Source organism: Callorhinus ursinus, unplaced genomic scaffold (genome assembly GCF_003265705.2).
Source record: "Callorhinus ursinus isolate GAN/ISIS: 27379988/994484 unplaced genomic scaffold, GSC_fseal_2.0 scaffold70, whole genome shotgun sequence".
Taxonomy (NCBI): domain Eukaryota; kingdom Metazoa; phylum Chordata; class Mammalia; order Carnivora; family Otariidae; genus Callorhinus; species Callorhinus ursinus.
Window position 1 is genome coordinate 4,575,788 of NW_027397132.1, and position 20,799 is coordinate 4,596,586.

Here is a 20,799-nt window from a genome sequence, read left to right on the forward strand (position 1 = left end):
AAAGAGGCGGCGGGCGCGGGCGGCCGAGCGGAGCCGAGCGCTGCCGAGCCGGGCCGAGCCGGGCCGGGCCGGGCCCAGGAGTGTGCGGGCGATGCGGGCGGCCAGGCGGGGGTTGGCGGACCCCTGAACCCCTCGCCCCCTGGCCAGCGAGGGAGCCCCGCGGCGGCACGCGCCCGAGACGGCCAGCCCGCCATGGCCGGGGTCAGCTACGCGGCGCCCTGGTGGGTGAACCTCCTGCACCGGCTCCCCCACTTCGACCTGCGCTGGGAGACCACCAGCAGCCAGTTCCGGCCCGAGGACACCGACTACCAGCAGGTGACGCGCCCCCCCCCCCCCGGGTCGGGGGTCAGGGCCCTGGGTCACGGCCCCTCCTTTCGAAGGTCTGAAGACTCCCGAAACGCCCCTCCCTAATCGAGGGTCTCGGGGGTCCCCCTCCCCGAGGGTCGCCTCTGCCTTCTTGTGAGTCACAGCCCCCTTTCTTCTCCGGGGTCTCCTCCTGCGTCCTGGGGCTCCCCTCCACGAGCGCCTAAAGACCCCCATCCTGCATCGAGGGTCCACGGCCCTCCTGCAGATTCTAGCTTCCTCCTCTGGTGTCACTTAGGCCCTCCTTTCTGGGGTCATGTGCAGTCTCCTCGCTTCCCTCCCTGGAGCCCCCTCTGCCAGCTGTCAGCTCCAGCCCAGGCCCCTGCCCAGTACCTGGGGCAGCCCTGAGCTGGGGCCCTGCACAGCCCCCAGCCCAGAGGAGCCCCGGGCTCTGAAACCAAGCTGACACCTGAGAGCACAGGGTGCAGCCGGGAGGGGATTCCTCCCCCCCCTCCCCCACCCCAAGCTGGGGAATCCCATGCCCTGCCAAGATTTTGGTGGGTGAGTGAGCTGGGCAGATGCCAGCCCTCTCTGGCCCGCAGTGACCCCCTGCTGGATAGCCAGGTGCAGTGACACCTGGCCTGCCAGGAGCCCCTGAGGAAGGGAGGCCCGGCCACAGGAACCCGAGGTGGGCCTCCGTCAGGGAGGCTGGAAAGGGGCTGAGCCTGGGCAGAGTGGGGAGCAGTGGAAGCCTTTGCAGCCTTCTCCCCACCGGGCCTGCTCCCCCAGCCCTGCTGATCTGTTTCCAAGCGGACTAGAAGGGGGCCAGGGGTTGCCCAGGCATGCCCAGAGACAGCAAGATTTTTATAAAACTCGACGCCCACGTTCTAGAAGCCCAGCCTTGGGGTGCTGACCAGGGTGGGAACAGCACCCTTCTGTGCTCCCCGGGGCCTTCCTTATGTCTTGGCTCTGTCACGTCCGTTCCCTGGCACCCGCAGGCCAGGGGCCATGCTTTACTTTAGGAAGTTCTCTGCCAGTTATCAGTTGGGAAGCTCTGGGGCTGCCCCTGGGGCCACCTGGGGTGTCTGGGATCCGCACAGAGCTGGCCTGCCGGCTGCACCTGCCATGCTGCCAACCTCGGTTGGACCGGCTGCTTGCCCCCCCCGCCCTCTGGGGCTCCTGGGATACGTTGTGGGGAGTGAGTGAGGGGCGGATGCCTACAGCCTGTGGAGGCCTCCAGAATGGTGGCTGCCCCCCCCCCCCCCCCCTCCCCCCCCCCCCCCCCCCCCGACTCAGTCTGACTCCCTGCAGGGCCCTGTGCCGCTGAGAGGTCCCTGGTGTCTGCCCCCAGCTTCTGTGAGTACTGTTCCCTCCTCCGCTGTGGGAGGGCTCTGACTCACTCTCCTGCCTCCTCTCTGCGGAGCAGAATTAGCCACTGAATAATTCACGGCGTGGAAACCAGCCTGTCTCCATCCCCCGCCGCCTCCGCTCCTGGCTGGGGGCTGTAGAATGAGCCAGGCCTGGACATACATCCTGCCCCTGCCCTCCTGTGCTGGTGCTTTTAGGCGAGCACTTGAGCTCTCTGATCCTTCATTGTCACATCCCAAAATCTGGGCTGGCGCACTTTCGTGGGGTCGCAGTGGGGGGTGCAAGGGCCCTGTGCCCCTGCTCCATTTTTGGTTGCAATAGACAGAGCTCCTTTCCTGCATGGCTGGGCAGTGGGTCAGTGCGAGCCATGGCCTGCAGCCCCTTCCTGCCTCCCCTGGTGGAGTATTCCTCGCTGCGGTTGGGGGGCAGCTGTTCCCATCCCATTTCCCTCTGGTGGGTGATAGAGCCCTCAACCTCCTGACCCAGGCACCCCCTCTTGGCCTGGGAGCCTGTTATGCAGGCCCCCACCTGGGCTACAGGATCTGGCAGTCCTGTACCCCCCCCCCCATGTGGGCTGGGTCCAACTGGGGAGGAGGGCTTCTGCCTTCTGGACTACCCAGGGGACAAGTGGGACCTCAGTCCAGGGAAGAGGGGGTGTGTGTGGCATGAGGAGACCAGCCTTTGCTATTTCCTGCCCCCACCATCCCCTGCTGGGAGCCCTGGTAAAATCCACTGGAAAACCCCATGAGCTAGGCCGTTTTGGGACAGTGTGTGGGGCTGTCTCTCACCAGCCCTTTCTCACACAAGCCTGGGAGATGAGGATGATTGTCTCCATTGTACAGATTAGCAAACCGAGGCTCAGAGAGGGGATTGGCTCAGAATCACATAATGAGTAGATGGTAGGAGCCAGAGTCAGTCGTGGGAGGGTGGGGGGGGCCTCCGGGGTCCCCCTCTGCCGGCCCCCTGCAGGGGCTAGGAGCCGACGCAGGGCGATTCTGAGGGCTCCCAGGGTCCTGGCTGGTCCTCCACTGGGGACTTTGGAGCCTCTGCAGGAGCAAGGATGGCATTTCTCTTGGGGCTGAGGGTCTCAGGTTCCCATGTTCCCAAGGCTGCCATCCTGGAGAGGAGGTGCCCCACGGCCTTTGCATCCATCTCTTGGGGGCCCGTGAGGTTTGCTGAATGGACAGATTACAGGGAGGGTGCCACTGTGGTTTGTGTGGGGGCTGATGGGATCTGTGGGAAGGCAGATACTGGAAGGAGGCAGAGAAGCTTCTGGAGTTTGCTCTGTGCTACCCCACCCCCCATCTGCCTGGCAGGAGGGGCTGCTGATCTGGTTCCCCTGGGGCTGGGCCCAGAGCTCCCCGCACCAGGGGTGGCTCAGTGGGGGGGGGGGGGGCCTCTTTTTTGGGGGGGGGGCAGTGAGGAGGATTGCAGGCCCAGAGGAAGGAGGAGACTCCCTAGTGGCCATCACGGCTGAGTGGAGCCGGCTGGGCCCCGTGTGTGGGGCCTGATGTGGCCTGAGGCCAGCCTGCTCTGGTGATGGTAGGGCCTGTCCTGGCTTTGGGCAGGGGTCCCGGAGCCTTCTCTTCAGGCTGGAGAGTGGGGGCCCGGGCACCAGCTCTGTTGCTTCCTACTTGTGTGACCTTGGGTGCGACCAGCCATCTCTCTGGGCTTCCCTCAGGGTGTCTGCCCCATCAGTCCCCACCAGCCCTCATGACTCCCCCTCCCAAGCCTCTCCACACCCCTGCGTCCTGAGACAGAAGTCAACTTCACTCCCTTTGCCCTTAGCCTCTCTTATCCGTGCTTGTTCCCTCTGCCAACTCGGGGTTGGTGGGGGTGGGCTGGAAGCTATGAGGTGCCAGAGGCATCAGGACAGGGCTTTTAGGAGCTCAGTGGTCAGGGAAGGCTTCTTGGAGGAGGTGCTACCAGGCCTGCCGTGGAGGGTGTCAGCTAGGCTGTGAACGTCCTGAGACCCTAAAGATAAGACTGAAGTAGCCACGCAAAGACCTTGGGGAAGACAGTTCCTGGCATCAGGAAGAGCACATGCAAAGGCCCTGAGGCAGAGAGAAGCCTGAGCCTCAGCCCCAAATAAGGGAGTCTGAATGTCCTGCCTTGGGAGGTAGTGAGCACTCTGTGCCTGGAGGTGCGTGAACCCAGATCTGGGGTCTGCTTAGAGGGCATTTTGAGCTCTGGGTCCTATGACCGTCGGGGGCCAGTGGTCTCCTAGCTATGACCACAGACTCCAGCAAGTTCAGTCGCGTCCCTGACTGCAGGCTGGTGGTGGCATAGCAGCCGTGCCCTGTGGGGGGGCCGGTCCTGTTCTCACCCTCGTCACTGATCCAGAGGTTCAGAAAAGTGTGGGTCGCCTGTCTTCTCATTTACAAAACTGATAAACACTCATGGAACATTTGGAAAATAGGAACAAGCGTGAAAAAAACCCCCAAAAAGCCCCTCTGGCTGGATTCTGTCCATGCAGAGTCCTGTGGGGTGGGTGTCACTTAAAACTACATTCACACCGTGCGCCCTTATTGTCACTGCCTTTTGGACCCTATTGTTGGCCCTTGGTTCTTGACGCTTGGTCAGCGTCCCATGGTGACAGTCAGGATGCTGAGGTTGCAGGTGACAGAAACACACCAAATGAGACAGAGCTTACTGAGGAGTGGGCGGAAGCTTCTAGAGTACCCCGTGCACGGACAGAGCTGAGGAGCTGGACGTTGGGGTTGCAGGGGTGCGGGGACAGGGTAGCCCCTGTGGAACAGATGGACTGTTTCCTTGTTGGCGGGGGAGGGGGTTGGGGGCGCGGCCTTTGGTTACCTCTGTGACCAGGTCTGCACCTTGGTGGCGGTGTGCGTGGGGGAGGTCATGGGAAACTTGGCATTGCTGTGGAGTCAGCATCATCGGGCCCCATCCTTATGCCTAGTTTTCAAGGGTCTGGGGAGGTGGTGAGGAGCCCGTGTCCCCAATGCTGTAGTGCTCTGCGCAGGGGACGGGCAGGAAGGGACATGAGCTGTTTGGCCCCGGCCAGGGGCCCTTGGGCAGGCTTTGGGCAGGCTGCGCTGTGGCTCTTAGCCCGGGCCACAGTTGCGCTGCCAGAGGGGCCCCTGCTGTTCTTTTTCCCAGCATTTCTCTGGGCGGCCACACAGTGGCCCTTGGGGTGGGGGTCATGGCCGCTCTAGGCACAGAGTCTAGGCCACTGGCCAGCCAGCATCGGTGGCTGCTGGTCCAGCCTGCCACCCCCCCTTTCCGTGGATACGGCAGCCCCCGTGCAGAGACTTCCTGGGCCCCCCAGCAGGGGCTGGTTCTGGGGAGCACAGTGGGTGTCGGGACTGGGCCCCCTCCCCCCAGGCAGCTCTGCTGAGTCTTTGGGGAAGAGGAACCAAATCCGCAGCCCAGGGACTGGGTCACAGATATGGGAAGTTCCCCCCTATGACCCCCGCCCCAGGATTGGGGCATGTGACCGGGCTGGTGGTAGTTGTGGCAGAACCCCAGGAGTGCCTGCCCTTAGCCCTGTGCTGGGCCAGGACACACACATAGCCCTCGCATGGCTCTGCGGAGCTTCTCGTGGTCTTGGGGAGGGTGAGGACTCAGACCCACAGACAGACCATGGCAGCTCGGTGTGGTGGGGCTCTGATGGGCCATGCTGGGCCCGGTTGCCCAGAGCAGGGAGCCACTCACGCTGTCATTGGTGGGGGCCACCGTCCAGAGGGTGCCCTGAGCTAAGGTCCTAAGGAGGGGCCCATGAATGCCAGGGCCTGCCCTGGGGTCCCTGCCAGAGATGGGATGGCACATGCCCCCCAAATCGGGTCTGCCGTCTGCCCAGCAGGGCTCCTGGGGCGTCCATGGCACACATCTGCCGAGACAGCGAGTCTGCTTCATGCTCTGGATGGGGCTGTGCGGACTTCGGTGGGTCTCAGTCAAGGCCAGGCCTCCAGGCCAATATCAGGGGCAGGAGGAGGGCTGCAGAGAAGGCACCTGGGTATGGGGTGTGCCCCCAGGAGCAGGACCAGGTGGAGGGCCCAGGCTGCGCCAGGGTCTGCAGGGGGCGGGTGGGTTGTGGGAGAGTGGCTGTGCGGGGCCCCTCGTGAGACTCCCTTTCCACTGCCCCCCTGCCCAGGGGTTGGGTTGCTAGGTGCCCAGATGGGCTCGTGCACACACACAAACCCACACATGGGGCCCCCCTCGGGCCTCAGTTGGCAGGCCCCTTCCACTCCCCAGAGGAAGCTGGCTGAGGCCAGGGTCCCCACAGAAGAGGCAGGTGGGCTGTGAGGGGTAGGTGTCGACCACAGGGGCTCTGTTTTGTCCCACAGGCACCCGTGGTGGTTGGGCCTGTCCCGTACTAGCCGAGGGCGTGGGGTAAGGCCGGCTTGCCCACAGCCTGAGTGGCCACTGCCTTCTTCCTCTGAGGAGGGTACCGGCCCACGGTGCCCCCCACCCAGTTCTCTCTGCTCTGGCCCCGTGCACTCCACTGGGTTCCTGACTACCGTGAGGGCTGCTACGGAGGTTCTGGTGTGTGGTCCAGCCCTGGCCCCCGAGTCTGGGGTTAGGCTGCACCCCCTGAGCCATATCTCCCTGGTTGATGTGTGTCCTGGGACTGGGCTCGGGCTGGCCCAGTGATGGGACAGGGCCCGTCTGGTGGCTCTGGGCTGTCTGTGAGGCCTGTGGCCTAGGTCTCTAGGGGTGGCCAGTGGAGAGGCGCTTACAGACAAGCCTGGGGAGGAGCGGAGGACTTTTCTGGGTGTCATGCTGGGAAATGCGTTCGAGCACCAGGACCAAAACAGACACCCTCGCCGTGGGGAGGGCAGCCCCTGTGCCATGCTCTTGTGTGACCGTTCACTCCGTAAGCCTGTGTGGCACGGGCACCCAGAGGGCAGCGGGTGGGGGGCTGGGTTGGGGCATGACCCGCTAGAGCTTCCTCGGGGCCTTCCGCCCAGGTCCGGCCTTGCCACGCCTCTGTCCCTGTGGTTCCTGGAGGACAAGGGCGAGTGTGGTGTGTACCCTGTGGGGACATCGGGGCGCAGCTGCTGCATGTCCATGTGAAGCCTGGTGCTCCAGGTCTCAGACCTCAGCCTGGGGGGACTCGGACGGACGGCTGGGCCCCTTCTGGGCTCCTGCTTGGCCGGGCGCTGGCTGTGCGTTCTCCAGGATGGCCACGAGCTCACCGTCATGGAATTCGTGAAACCCAAGCCCAGCTCAGTGGAAAATCTGTTTTTAATTTCTGGTCGGCATCTGGGAGCTGCAGCCAAGTGTGTTAGAGGCGTGGGGGGCTGCGGGCCGAACAGCCAGCCTGGCGCCCAGCTCCGCTGCACGGCCAGGGCCCTCGGCACCCACTCAGGCTGGCCCGGGAGGTGAGGCGGGCCTTTTCCGGGGCTTTCCTCAGGAGGCCTGTGTGGGCTCAGACACTGCTTCCTGCGTCACTTACGTGTATGGCCTCTGTGTCCCTCCTGGCCTCAGGCCCCTGGCCTGGAAGGTGGGTGCTGCCCCCTCCCCAGGCGGTCGGGGCACCAGCGAGCCGTGTGTGCGGCTGGGCCACAGTGGTTGCTGAGGCCGAGAGCCAGCCCTCAGGGAGCGGTCAGCCCTGTGCGCTGGGAGCCCTTCCCGGCAAGGCACCCCAGACACAGAGGAGCCAGGGCTGCGGCCCAGCCCAGCCCCAGGGCTCCGGCCGACACACACGTGTGCGTCCCTAGATGGTGCCTTGCGGTTTGGGATCCCGCCAGCCTCCTGGACACCCTAACCTGGTCTCTTCCTCTGGAGGAAGGCCCTTGGCCGTTCTGGGGCTGGGGTAGGACGCCCCCCTGCCCCTGGAAGCAGTGGAGGGGCATGCTGCTCCCCTCCCACCGCACCTGTCTGCCCCCGCCCTATCCACCAGTGCCCCTCGGGACACAGGTGGGCAGCCTGGATCCCCTGCCTCCCATGGTGCCCTGATGGTGCGCTCTGACACGTGTTTCTGCACCCCTGGTCATCTGCCTGGCTCCCAGGGCCTCCAAGACTGTGGGGCCTGCACTGCCGGGATTCTGGGAGACGCCTGCCCCACGGGGGCTGTGTGTCTTGTGCCCTGTGTCCCCATGTCAGGCCTGGTGCTGAATCTGGATGCCACACATGCTGATGTGCTTGGTCTCAGGCTGGCCCCGGACCGAGGGCCTCCCCACTCCAGTGAGGCAGGGGTGACCAACATGAGGATGTTGGGGTGTGGGGCAGTGGGGTCCTGGGCACCTGGAGGAATTTGGACTTGCCTTCTCTTTGGAGCTTTGCCCTTTGCCGCTGGACGAGCTGCCTCAAAGGGAGGGCTGGTGCAGGGAGGAGCGGGGGCAAGCTGAGGGGCAGGCCTGCCGACCACGGCCTTCTGCAGGGGCACCCACCTCTGCAGGCTTTGGGGCCTTGCTGGCCCCTCTCATGCCATGGTGAGGGGGGGAACCTCAGGCACAGAGGCTCCTCTCCAGGGAGGGGGTGTGTGGGGAGATGGTCCATTGGGGGTCCCAACGTGTGGTCCACATGTGACGTGCTCCCGCACAGGCTTGCATGTGGCTGCGACCGGGCTTCCTGTGTGTAGCCGGGGTCCTGTGTGGCTACCCTGGTCTGTTGGCCTCGGGCACATTGGTGTGGCCTGCCCTGGAGCTGAGCCTGACGTTGTGCATGGGTCGGGTGCAGAGGCCCGGCCACTGATAGGCCGTGTCCAGGCCAGTGGTGGGGCGTCAAAGGGACCGGCTCATAGTCCTCAGCCCCTCACACCGTGGTCTCCGTCCATGGATGGGGCCAAGCCTCCCGCTGCAAAGCTCTTAGTAAGGTTTGGTGGCACACTGTGGGCCCTCCCCTCCCAGGGCTAGTTGGGGCCCCCGGTACCCCAACTGCCAGCAAGCCTGGGGCTGAGCCAGGGATCCCCCCCGACCCCGTGCAGGGAACCAGCTTAGGCTCACACGGAAAACAGCTGCTTCCCTGGGCCCGTCTTGCCCTCTGCTCGCCTGCCAAGGCTGGGGTCTTGGGTCCCTCGGGAGACCTCAGACCTGGGCCAGGGGGAGGCTCTAGACCCCAAGCTCTGGCTCGTGGGGTGTTTCCAGAGTGGGTGGGGGCTTTGGGGGGCCTTGGGGCTCACAGGAGAGTGTGTGGGCACAGGCCAGGGCGGGGGCCGTCCTCTGGCAGGGGCTGCGGGGGCCTTGGGGGGGGGGGGGGTCGGGGGCGTAAAAAGGGGCTGGAGGGGAAGGAGGGCCACACGAGGCCCCACTGCAGGCACCCTCACAGAGCCCAGCGTGCTCTTAGCGCTTCAGGTGGCTGGCAGCTGGCACCGCGGCCCGCGGTCAGGATACGGGCCTGAGCATCTCGCCTCGCCTGACCGAGCGCTGACATCACTTCCATCACAGACGGAAAATTCCATTTGGTCAGAGCCCAGATGCTGATCAGACATTTCCCATTCTCTTTCTGAATGGGCCCAGGGGAAGTGAAGGGGACGCCAGCCCCTGGCCAGGGGAGGCGGGGCTGCCATGGGGACGCCGGCCGAAGAGGAGACGGGGCCAGAGGTCACGCTGGGCGCCCCCGTGCCCGGCTCGGGCACCCAGCTGGCAACAGGCTCTGCAGCTTCACCGTGATGGGCTGGACCGCCCCCCCCCCCCCGCCACCGCCGCCGAGCCCCCCTGTGTGAACCGGGAGGGTGCTGGCACCTGCCCTGGGGCTGAGGGGAGCTGTGGTGGTCCGGGCCCCGGAGCCCGCCGTCCTGCCAGAGACGAAGCTCCGAGCCGCTCAGACCTTGGGGTGGGGAGCCGGGGGGCCAGGTCTGAGTGCCAGAGGGGGCACCGCCCCTGCTAAATTGATGAGCTTCAGGAGGCCTTTCCAGCACTCCCCGCGGAAGGTGTGGGCAGACAGACCCCACTCCTGGTCAGGGGGCTTCCTGGAGCTGGGCAGACAGACCAGCAGGGGACGAGGTAACACCCCGGGTGTGTGGACGCCTGGCTCCCAGTGGGCAGGGTTACAGGGGTGATGTGGGGGTGGCAGCGGGGGCACCCGGGCTTCTGCCTGTCATTGCCTCCAGGGAAGCCTCTGCAAAGTCACTTACCCCCTTGGTACCCAGCTCTGAGCCCCAGGACGCAGGATCACCGTCAAGCCTGGCCCTGGGTCTCCCTGGGCAGTGGTCGTCCCCTAGCCCCTGCTCCTTGACTAGGCGCCGTGAGGCAGGGCTGGGATGGGAGTGGTGTCCTCCGCGCCTGTGGCCGTGGCGGCTATGTCCCCAGGCAGGTGGCCGTGTGTGAGGCGGCCTTCCCCTCTTCCCAGTCACAGCAGGTGGCCCAACACCCGGGTGCTTGGGACCCCCCTCCCTGCCCACGACCCCCAGGAGCTCCAGCCACAGGCTGCTGGGGAGACCACAGGGTGACCGCTCATGTGCACGTGTGAGTGTGAATATGGGCGTGAACATCTAGGAACGCATGGGTGCGGGAGTGCACGTGTGGGCATAGATGTGGACGTGCTCAGCTTGTCCTGGACCCCCCCTGCCCCAGCGGCCAAGATGTCCACTTTCTGCCCCCGTGCCGTCCACCGGGCAGCAGCCCTCGAGACCCTGACCTTTCCTGGGGGACCCCCGTGGAGGTGCTGTTCTGAATGTCTCCAGGGACTGGCTCCTGCAGTCCTCACGGACCCCGGCCAGGAGACAGAGGTTCCTGTCTCCACCCTATAGGTGGGGAAACTGAGGCATGGAGGTTGAAGTCACTGACTCACGGTCATGTCTTTGAGCCAGGCTGAGCAGCATTAGAACCTTGGTGCTTTGGTTCCCAGCAGGCTGGACCGCTCCACGTGGGCCTGAGTTTTAGGGTGGCTGGGGGGGTGGGGCGGAACACTCCTCCCTCGTGCCTCTGTCTAACTGAAGGCAGTTCTGGGCCTCCTGGTAGCCAGCCAGGGTGTCCCTCTCCTCCACTGTGGCTCCTGGGGGACTGGGCACCCGCAGGGCCTGTGTGACCACGCCATAGACTGAGAGGGGCCCACCCCACCTCGGCTGCCGGGGGCCTTCTCCTGCAGGACAGCCCCGGGGCCGGGGGACGGTCACATCGCCTCACAAAGGTGAGACCGGGGTGCAGAGTGCAGCAGGGCCCGACTGCGCGGGAACGGTCACGTGGCAGAGCTGGGCTCGGACCAGGGGCCTCCCACGCTCAGCTGGAGAGAGCTACTAACGGGTTTCTGGTTCTGCATTTTAATTACAAAGTTAGTACAAGTGTGTGGTTTTCGAGAAAAGAAAACCCCAAAAGACCCACAACAACCAAACAAACCAAATCAAAGCTGTAGGAGAGGACTCAAGAAGGGTACAAGTGGAACTTCTGCCCGCAGGGGTGTGGCCCCCCTCCCTGACCTTCCGGACAAGGACAAGCCGGCTCAGAGAGGTGCCTGGCCACGGTCAACCCACAGACTTGTCCCGGTGTGCTCCCGTCCTGCCCTCTTGCTCTGCGTGGCCCAGCTCACGTCCAGCAGGTGCCGCCCCCCGCCCCCCACCAGCCTGGCAGCTCCAGGGGCTGCGAGCGTTATCTGTCGGGGACCTGTGGGGCCTGGCACCTGCCTTGGCTCCCAAAGGCGCGGTGAGCCCCGCCTGGCTCCAGATGTGAGGGGCCTGCTTGGCCGGTGGTGCTTCTCTTGCCTCAGTTTTCCCATCTGGCAAATGGGAGTGGGTGGTCCTGACACCCCTGAGGCAGTGACTGGGCCTGTCGTCGCTGTGAGGGGCCGGGTAGGCTCTCGGGCCCTGTGCCTCTGGCCCCGGCTCCCCCACCTCAGGAGGATGTGCGTCCATGTGCGGATTTGAACACCCGTTCCGAGCCCGCCCTGTTCTCCGGGGCCGGGGCGGGGGGGCGGGCAGGTACGTGCAGGAGAGGAGGTGGCACGGTGGCAGGGTACGCCTGCTCCAGCCAGGGCCCTGGAAGGCTGTTAGAACCATGGGAGCCAGGGTCAGCAGGGCCTTAAGGGGAGCTCGATCTGGGTGTGGTGTGGTCTCTGAGGGTGCGGGGGAGGGGAGGAGACCCGGTGGCCGTGTCAGGACATGGTGACTGGGGGCTGGAGGGTGGCCTTGGTCGTGGCAGCACAGATGTCCCGAGCGAGCCATGGCCCCAGGGGCCGTGTTGTGTTCTGCCCTTTGCCTCTACCCGATAAGGGGGGGGGGGGGGCAGGGCCTGTGGCACCTCGGGTCAATGTCCGGCCCGTGCGTGGGAGGCAGACCCAGGGAACCCATTAGACCGTGCTGTTGCAAGCGCTCTAATGTTTATTGACATCCGGTGCTGGGCAGGGTGAGGGCAGTCCTGATCCCAGGACCGGCGAGGCGAGCCCCTCCCTGGCTGGCCCTTGGCCCCATGACACGCCCGACTCTGGCCTGGAGACCCCTGCCTGCGGCCTGGGTCGTGGGAGCACCTACCCTCTGTGACATGAGCGCCCCTGGCCTCCGGGAGCCTTGGGCTGAGGAGGTGGCCCGAGGCCAGCTCCCCTCCCCCCACCCACGCGTGCGCAGGGGCGGCCAGGGCCCTTCAGGCCTCCTGCCAGTGCAGGGGCGGTGGGCGGCTGCACCCCCGGCCTGAAGGAGGAATGGAGGGCGCCAGCCCCGGATGGCAGCCCACAGGGCACGGCCGTGGCCTGTGACTGCAGCCCCACGGTGCCACCCTGGTCTCCCCCAAGATGGGGCCCCCACCCTGTGCCTCGTCGTGCCGCCCGGCTCCTCAGTCCGCAGGGCACCAATGTTGCTTTGAAGCATGGCTGGAGGTGCAGGCCCTGGTCAGGTGGGAGGTGGAAGAGCTCCACCTCAGGTATGGGGGGCTGGCGAGGGATGGTGGGCCTGGTGGGAGATCTCTGGGACCAGCGGGCTCCTGGGGGGGGGCGGGGAGTGCCATCCTGCCTCCGCTGCCTGGCAACCATCTCCTGGGAGACAGGTGCTGGGGGCCAGGGCTGCAAGGTAGTAGTCCCAGGGCCTCTGTGGCTGAGCCTCCATTCCCAAGGGTCCCTGCAGGGGGGGGGGGCAGGTGGGCGTTCCACCCCCCAGGGCACTCCAGGGACAGCCACGTTGCTGAGCGTTCAGACATGGGGAGGGAGGGTGTTTCCAGGTCCCCCTGAGGCCCAGTGTCTCTGCGGCAGTGCCTGTGAGGGCAGCTATGGGGTGCCCAGCGGCCACACCACAAATCTGATGGTCCCCGTGGGGTGGGTGCCGCTGTGTGTTGGGCCTTCTGCGTGGCACTTACCACCCCCCCATGCGGTGCACATGGTCAGGCCCAGCCCGAAGCCCCGTCAGGCCACCACCCCCACCCCAACACAGGATGTGGTAGAGGTCCCAGCGGGGCCATGATGTGGGCACATGGGTCCTTCCTCCGTATCTTCCCTGAAGCCAGTTTCTTTACCAGTGAACGGAGGTGACGCCCTGGGCCAGGCGATAGGGAGAGCGTGGTGCCCAGGGGAGGCAGGCCTGGCCCGTGTTCCAACAGATGGAGGCCCAGCCCACAGTGGGTGTCCCTGCTGGATCAAGTGAACCACTTCCCGTGGCGGGTGCCGACCTCGGTGCCAGGAGGGGGCTGCCGCGGGCACATCCTCCACCTGGTGACTCCCGGGATGTGGCTGGAGAATTCGGGGCCCTTCTGGCTTCCCAGGGCCCCGGGCCTCGCAAAGGCGGCCAGGTCCAGAGCAGGGTCCACGCTGACGGGGGAGGACCCTGGGAGGACCCCACGGCCCTGCCCGCCCGGCCCCTCCGAGTGTGGCTTGGGTGCGGTCCTGGTGGCTAGTGCAGGGTTAAGGACGGGAGTCTGGGGGATCGCAGGCAAGCACCCAAGTGTCCCCAGAGCTGGAGGACGGTTCGGTGGGAGTGCGCCGGCGCGCGGTGTTACAGGTGCGCAGAGCCGGGCGCGCGCCCGCTCCTCCAGCGCCGCGTCCCCACCTCGCACAGGCGCTGCTGCTGCTGGGGGCCGCCGCGCTGGCCTGCCTCGCCCTGGATCTCCTCTTCCTGCTCTTCTACTCCTTCTGGCTGTGCTGCCGACGGCGCAAGAGCGAGGAGCACCTGGACGCCGACTGCTGCTGCACCGCCTGGTGCGTCATCATCGCCACGCTGGTCTGCAGGTGAGCGCGGGGCGGGGCGGGGCCGGGGGGAGCTCCGGGCGGGCAGGCGGGCAGGCGGGCAGGCGGGGGGCCCGGCCGCGCCCTCACACGCCTCCCGCCCGCCCCCGTCTCAGCGCCGGCATCGCCGTGGGGTTCTATGGCAACGGGGAGACCAGTGACGGCATCCATCGGGCCACCTACTCGCTCCGCCACGCCAACCGCACGGTGGCAGGGGTCCAGGACCGCGTGAGTGGCCGTCCAATGGGGAGGGGGGCTCTGTCCCTGCTCCTAAACCCAATGTCTGCGTGTGTGCCCGAGGGGTGGGCATGTGCTGGGGGCGGGTCTGTACCCAGGCTCACCGGCCCCCGGCCCGGCACAGGTGTGGGACACGGCGGCCGCTCTGAACCGCTCGGCGGAGCCCAGCCTGCAGAGCCTGGAGCGGCAGCTGGCCACACGGCCAGAGCCCCTGCGTGCAGTCCAGCGGCTGCAGGGCCTTCTCCAGACGCTGCTGGGCTACACAGCTGCCATCCCGTTCTGGAGGAACCCCACCGTGTCGCTCGAGGTGCTGGCGGAGCAGGTGGACCTCTACGACTGGTACAGGTGCGGCTGGCCCTCTTTTCTGCCCGTCCCACCTGGCCCCTAGTGCCCGTGGGAGGGGTGGCCGCAGAGCCCCGGGGCTGAGGTTTTAGGGGTGGGAGGGGCCGAGTTCCCCAGGACCTCTTTTACAAGAAGGCTGATGCCAGTCCCTGTAGTCCCCATATTCCTGAACTGCCCCTGGATGTGCCTCTGGGCCCCAGGTTGTCCCTCCGGTCTGCTGGGCCCTGCCTGAGCACCACCCCCATCCCAGGGCGCCACCCACACCCTCTGTGTGCCCACAGGTGGCTGGGCTACCTGGGCCTGCTGCTCCTTGACGTGGCCATCTGCCTGCTGGTGCTGGTCGGCCTCATCCGCAGCTCCAAGGGCATTCTGGTTGGGTGAGTCTGTGGGCCTGAGGGGCGGGGGGGGACAGTGGGGGAGGGCACCCAAAGCACCATCTTCTGAGTCAGGCCCGCTCTCCCTCCCCCGTCTGTGCATCTGGACACTGGTCTGCCCAAGGGTGGGGCCCCACTCTGGCCCTCCTGTGCCCTTGGCCTGTGCCCCCAGTGGTGCGCACATCTGCCCTGGCGGTCCTTGGTTCCTGCTGGGCTCCTCCCCCTTGAGTCCGCACACTGTAACCAGAGACACCTGAGGACCTGTGCGGATCAGCTAATCGTGGGGACGCCAGAAGGTCAAGCTGGAGGCTCTGTCCTTGGCCTGGAGGCGGTCTGGATTCAGAGCCCCACTGTGCCGCTCACTCAGCCGGCCACCTTGGGTGGGTGGCCCACTGACACAGACACTCCGTCTCCTCATCTCAAAGATGAAGACAGAGATGGCTCTTCTGTAGGGTAGTGGTGAGATGTTCTCCTCCCCCCCCCCCGGGACAGTTGAACAGCCGTGTCCTGCCCCCACGTGGGCCAGGCACTGTGGGTGACAGTGCTGCGGGAAAGGGAGAACGGGGTGGGCAGGGCAGTCCGCAGTGCCCTGGAGGCCTGGCGGGGGAGGGGAGACCGGAGCAGAGCCCGGGGGACCCAGGGACGTCTGACCGTCAGCACGTGGCCCGCAGTGGGGAGAGTGTGAGCAGCAGCAGGGAGGCTGGGGGGCTGGACTGCAGGGAACGGGGAGGCAGGTGAGGTCAGGCTTCAGGTGAGACGGGAGCCGGCCACAACCCTGCCGGGTGGTCCGAGGCAGCACCCTGCAGGGCTTGGGCCCCGCGGGGTCTGGCCCAGGCTAACAGGTCCCTCTGGCCACACTCTGGAGAGCCGGGCGAAGGCCAAGACCCGCTGCCTGCCAGGGGGAGGGGGGAGCAGGAAGACCAGCACCCCCTTCCCCGCCCGGCCCTACTATGAGCCGCACCCCGGCCTGCCCCAGCTGGGAGGGAGGTCTGTCCGTGCCCGGCCTTCGGGTGGCTCTAGCTAAGGAGGAGTCACAGCCCTTGTGTGGGCACACCCCCAGATGTTCCCCAGGGCTCCGGCCCTCTGGCCTGCAGCCACCCCAGCCTTTGGGGGGTGCTGATTGGCTTTCTTTTGCCCCAAGGGTCTGCCTACTGGGGGTCCTGGCCCTGGTCATCAGCTGGGGCGCACTGGGCTTGGAGCTGGCCGTGTCTGTGGTGAGTGGCAGGGGGGATGTGTGATCCCGGTCTGTTGGGCTGAGGCATGGGGAGCGGGGAGGAGATGGCACACGCCTCTCCCCTGGGACACCGAGGTTCCACGAGGAGTGGGGACCTTTCTGTGGGCACACAGCAAGCCAGTGCCTCCCCACATTTGTATTTTATATATATATATATATATTTTTTTAAAGATTTTATTTGAGAAAGAGAGAATGAGAGACAGCACGAGAGGGAAGAGGGTCAGAGGGAGAAGCAGACTCCCCGCTGAGCAGGGAGCCCGATGCGGGACTCCATCCTGGGACTCCAGGATCATGACCTGAGCCGAAGGCAGTCGCTTAACCGACTGAGCCACCCAGGCGCCCCTCCCACATTCATATTTTACCTTCCGGAGCCGAGAGCAGACCTGGGGCTCAGGCTCTATCCGTGAGAGCTGAAGGATGGGGGACCTAGCTTGGTCACCCCCTCTTCCTTACCTGCACCTCCCCCCAGGGCTCCAGTGACTTCTGTGTGGACCCCGACACTTATGTGACCAGGATGGTGGAGGAGCACTCGGTGCTGAGTGGGGGTGAGTCTGCAGCTGTGTCTGAGCCGGCAACCCGGTGGCCAGGCTAGGGAGACCCAACTGAGCGAGGCCAAGGCATCCCCTCCGTCGTGGGCCCTCGGTCTGGGGGAGGCAGGATCAGGAAGCTAGTGAGTGAATAGGAACACCTTCTGTGAGTTGGGGGGTGCCGAGAATATGAGGCTAGGTGCTGTGCGAGGCCAGTGATGGGGGTGGGGTGAGGGTGGAGGCAGGTGACGGGGCCAGGGGGGCAAGTGGTGACAGACCGCTGCAGAGCAGACAGCGTGGCCTGCTGAGGAGGTGGCATTAAAATTGAACCAGAGAAGGCTGTGTGTCTTGTGCCAAGGCCCTGAGGCAGAGACAAACTCGATATGTTTGTGAGGCAGAAAATAGACCTGTTGTGGGAGGAGAGGGTGGGGAGGCCAGCAGGGCAGGAGAGGGCAGGAATTTGGGCCTAATTCTGGGGGATCCGTTGGAGGGTTGGAAGCCCTGAAGAGACATGGTCCACGATTGGATTGCCTTTTCAAAGCTTCCTTCAAAGCTGTTGGAGCGACAAGGAGGTCAAGCAGGAAGGCAGCGAGGTGCCCCTCCAGGCAGGAGATGGAGTGCCTTGAGCCAGCGGGGTGAGAGGTGGATGGGGGGACGTGCTGTGACGCGGCAGGATGGGGCTCCTGGAGAAGCACGGTGTAGGGAGGGAGCAACCGAGGACTCTGCTCTCTGCCTGAGCCACCGTGGTCTCAGGAGCCCTGCACCGAGGCGGGGTGGGTGGGGAGCAGGTCTGGGGTTGGGAGCCCGCAGTGTGCTGCACGTTGGCCATCGCAGGAGGCAGAGGCATGTGGGACGCTGGGGCTCGGGTGCAGCCAAGCTTGTGGGTTTGCCCTGCTGCCCTAGTGCTGCGGCTTCCTTGAGAGTAGGGTAGGGGGCTGTTGTAAGTGGCCTTAAGATCCTGGCCTCACGGGACCGTCTTCCCTCTTTGCCTGAGAAAGCCACAGGCGTGAGCACGTGGGCTGGTTTTTAGCTTCTCTGGTTGAAGGAACAGGTTCCACCTAAGCCTGAGGAGCACCCCCAGGAGGGAGGGTTGTCTGCTCCCCGGCCTCCCCGGGTCCTCACTGCTCAGGACTCGTGGGTCCTTAGCAAGCACGAGCAGCCCCCAGCCTCAAGGGAGCGTGAGCCCCTGCCTGCGAGCCACAGGCCACCCCTCCCAGGGCCAGGCAGTGCCAAGGCCGGCGTGCTGGCTCCATTTACAAGTGGCCAAAGTGAACTGGGTTTCATACGCTCGGTGGGAGCGCAGGCCTGATGTGCGTGCCAGCTCTTGCCCCAGGCCCCGGGGGCCCCCAGAAGGGAGGCCTGGGACTCCAAAGCAGTGTCGCTGCTTCAGGTTAAGGGCCCTGACCCCGCCAAGCGGGCCTGCGGGCGGAGGGCCTCGTGGACATGGGGCCAGGCAGACAGGGTCTGAGTTCCCCCTCAGCTCCAGCCAGGCTCGGGTCTTTTGAGGTTTTCAGAATCAGAATTGTAAGTGAAACCCCATCTTTGGGAATGTTGGACACCAAATCGACACATGTGTTTATGGGGAGAAGACAGGCAGGCCACCTGAGTCCTGGGCTCCCCCCAGCTGCCACACCCAGGCTGTGTCCCCTCCTTTGGGGGGCGCTGCTCCAGCCTAAGAACTGTTATCCCAGCTTGCCCCAGCAAGCCAGGAGCAGATGCATCCCCGTGGCTCTTCTGACTCCTTGCCCACCCCCCAGTGCCCCGTCTGCTGCCCCAGGGGGAAGGGAGGAACAGGGCTGTGCCCCAAGAGTTGATCGTGCATGCTGTAAGGACCCTGCTTGTAGCAGAAGGGTCTGGGCCCTGGCCCTGGGCTCCCTGCAGGCCACATCTCCTCGCACACGTGCTCGAGCACACACAGGCACAACATACAGATGCGTGCACACACGGGCATGCGTGTCTGTTCACGCACGTGTGCAGAAATGCACACACAGGCACACACGCAGACCTACATGTAGATACACAGTTATGTGCAAGCATGTATACCCACACACGTGCACACGGATGCACATCAGCACACACGTGCTTGTGCACACACAGACGCGCACAGCACATGCACGCGGCAGGCCTCACGCAGCTACCTGGACCTCTCTCTGCAGACATCCTGCAGTACTACCTGGCCTGCTCGCCCCGTGCCACCAACCCCTTCCAGCAGGTGAGTGCTCGGGCTTCTCCTGCCCCTGGGAGGCCGCACAGGTCTTGAGTCGCACAGCCCCGATGTGTGCAGCCCCTTAGCCCCTTGGCCCCTCTCAGACGTCATTAGACTCTGGGACCCGAGGAACTGTTGGGGGGCAGCTGGATGAATGCCATGTTGACATCACTAACTGCCCCTGGGGTTAGCGCCCTGGTGCCGTCGGCGCAAGTCTTCTGGGGTGGACTGCTTAATGCCGTCCAAATACCTCGGATTCCTTTCAGTTCTTGGGTTGCCCCTGGCCACCCTGCAGGGCAGAGCCAGCCGTCTGGCAGGCGCGGAGGGGCCCAGGGATGCCTCACCGCGGGAGGGGTCCGGGGCCCACTGTGGAATAACTAGGCAGGTGTCATGGTGGAGTTTGGAGGGAAACGCTTTGGCCCACTGCCTGTCGCTGCACATGATTGCATGGCCCTCGGGGGTCCTGAAGAACTACCCCTTTGAAGTCACTGTGCTTTTGGAATCTGTATTACCTCTGCACGTGTGGGGACAGCCTCACGGGGAAGAGGGAGCAGCTTCCCCAAGGGCACCCCCGGGGCCCCGACCCGCCTGAGCTGGGTGCGCGTGGGGCTGGGGGAGGGGGGCCGCCCCAGCTGGAATCAGCCAGCCTCTCTGTGGAGCAGAAGCTGTCTGGCAGCCACAAGGCGCTGGTGGAGATGCAGGACGTGGTGGCTGAGCTGCTGAAGACGGTCCCCCGGGAGTCCCCGGCCACCAAGGTGAGTGGGCCGCACGGTGAGCAACGCCTGCCCCGGCGCCCCCAGCTCAGGCAGCCTCCTGCTGGGACCCTGCCAGGGGTCTACCCCTCTCTCCCACCCTTCGGTGGAGAGGCTTCTCCTCCTCCCCTCCACTCGCCCTTCATTGCCCTGGGGGCTTGGGGTAGCCAATTATTTTTATTCTAAAAATAATTCTGCTCTTTATTTTAAAAGTAATACAAACTCTTCGAATTAAAAAAATAAAAAGGGGGGCGCCTGGGTGGCTCAGTCGTTAAGCGTCTGCCTTCGGCTCAGGTCATGGTCCCGGGGTCCTGGGATCGAGTCCCGCATCGGGCTCCCTGCTCGGTGGGCAGTCTGCTTCTCCCTCTCCCGCTCCCCCTGCTGGTGTTCCCTCCCTCGCTGTGTCTTTCTCTGTCAAATAAATAAAATCTTTAAATAAATAAATAAATAAATAAAAATAAAAAGGGAAAATGGGGACAGATGTAGGAACAAAGTAAGGTCTGCCCCCCGCCCTTGGGGGTGTTCCGGGAACTGGGGGGGGCGGGCGGTGGCTTTTCCCCTGCGGGGTTCTGGGGCCCGAGCATTTCGTCCACATGTCTGTTACTGCACTCCTGACCAAGCCCAGCGTCCTGGGGCCGGGGGGGCCAGCCCGTGGGGGTCCTGCCCGTGCGTGCGCCACCACAGAGTGTGGGGGGCCGTCCATGCGCACAGCTGGGCTCAGGCTCCTCTCGTGACCCGCTGGACCTTCTGTAACAAGCTGTTGGCAAAATCTGAGTTAAAAAAAAGATGGGACACATAAACATACATATTAAAATTACTTTCTTTTATTATTTCTGTTTGGGCCAGGGCTCCTCTGGGTACTTTGCGAGTGAGTGGGGAGGTAGCCGGGGCTGCCGCAGCGGAGCTCCGCGTACGGGGGGGACTTAGACAGCAGGGACTCACTCCCCCACGTGCTGGAAGCTGGAAGTCAACGCGACCGAGGCCAGGCGTGGGCTGGGCTGGCGTCTCCTGAGGCCTCTGTCCAGGGCATGGAGATCTCCCCGTGTGCTCGGGTGGTCATCCCCCTGGGCCTGTGTGTGGCCCCGTCCCCCTCCTCTTATAGGACCCCAGTCCCGTGGGATGGGCCCCCCCCCACCTCGTGACCTTCCACTTGCCTTAATTACCTCCTGGAAGGCCCCGCCGACAAATACAGCGCCGTTCTGAGGTATTTAGGGTTAGGAACGCAACATATGAATTTGCTGGGGGGACACAATTCAGGCCCTGTTGGTGAGTTGTTATCCTGGGATCCGCTTCAGGATCACAGGGCGCTCTTTGAACACGCGCCACGTAACACAGTGTTGGGTCCGTAACACAGCGGCTGGTCTAGAGGCAGCCCCGTCAACCCCAAAGGGTTTCTGTGAGGCATCTTTCC

At 64.8% G+C, this 20,799-nt stretch overlaps 1 protein-coding gene across 1 annotated transcript in view; it reads left to right on the top strand.

The window, feature by feature from the left end:
- The first annotated feature begins 6 nt into the window (after positions 1–6).
- The window catches only part of TTYH3 (tweety family member 3), a 29,804-nt gene continuing 9,011 nt past the window's right edge, over positions 7–20,799 (top strand). Inside the window, exons 1-9 of the mRNA XM_025863847.2 lie at positions 7–315; positions 13,550–13,719; positions 13,833–13,944; positions 14,078–14,298; positions 14,577–14,672; positions 15,811–15,883; positions 16,373–16,448; positions 18,587–18,642; positions 19,299–19,391. Of these exons, the coding sequence (XP_025719632.1) occupies positions 193–315; positions 13,550–13,719; positions 13,833–13,944; positions 14,078–14,298; positions 14,577–14,672; positions 15,811–15,883; positions 16,373–16,448; positions 18,587–18,642; positions 19,299–19,391 (1,020 nt within the window). The 5' untranslated portion in view covers positions 7–192. The remainder of the gene's footprint in view (positions 316–13,549; positions 13,720–13,832; positions 13,945–14,077; positions 14,299–14,576; positions 14,673–15,810; positions 15,884–16,372; positions 16,449–18,586; positions 18,643–19,298; positions 19,392–20,799) is intronic.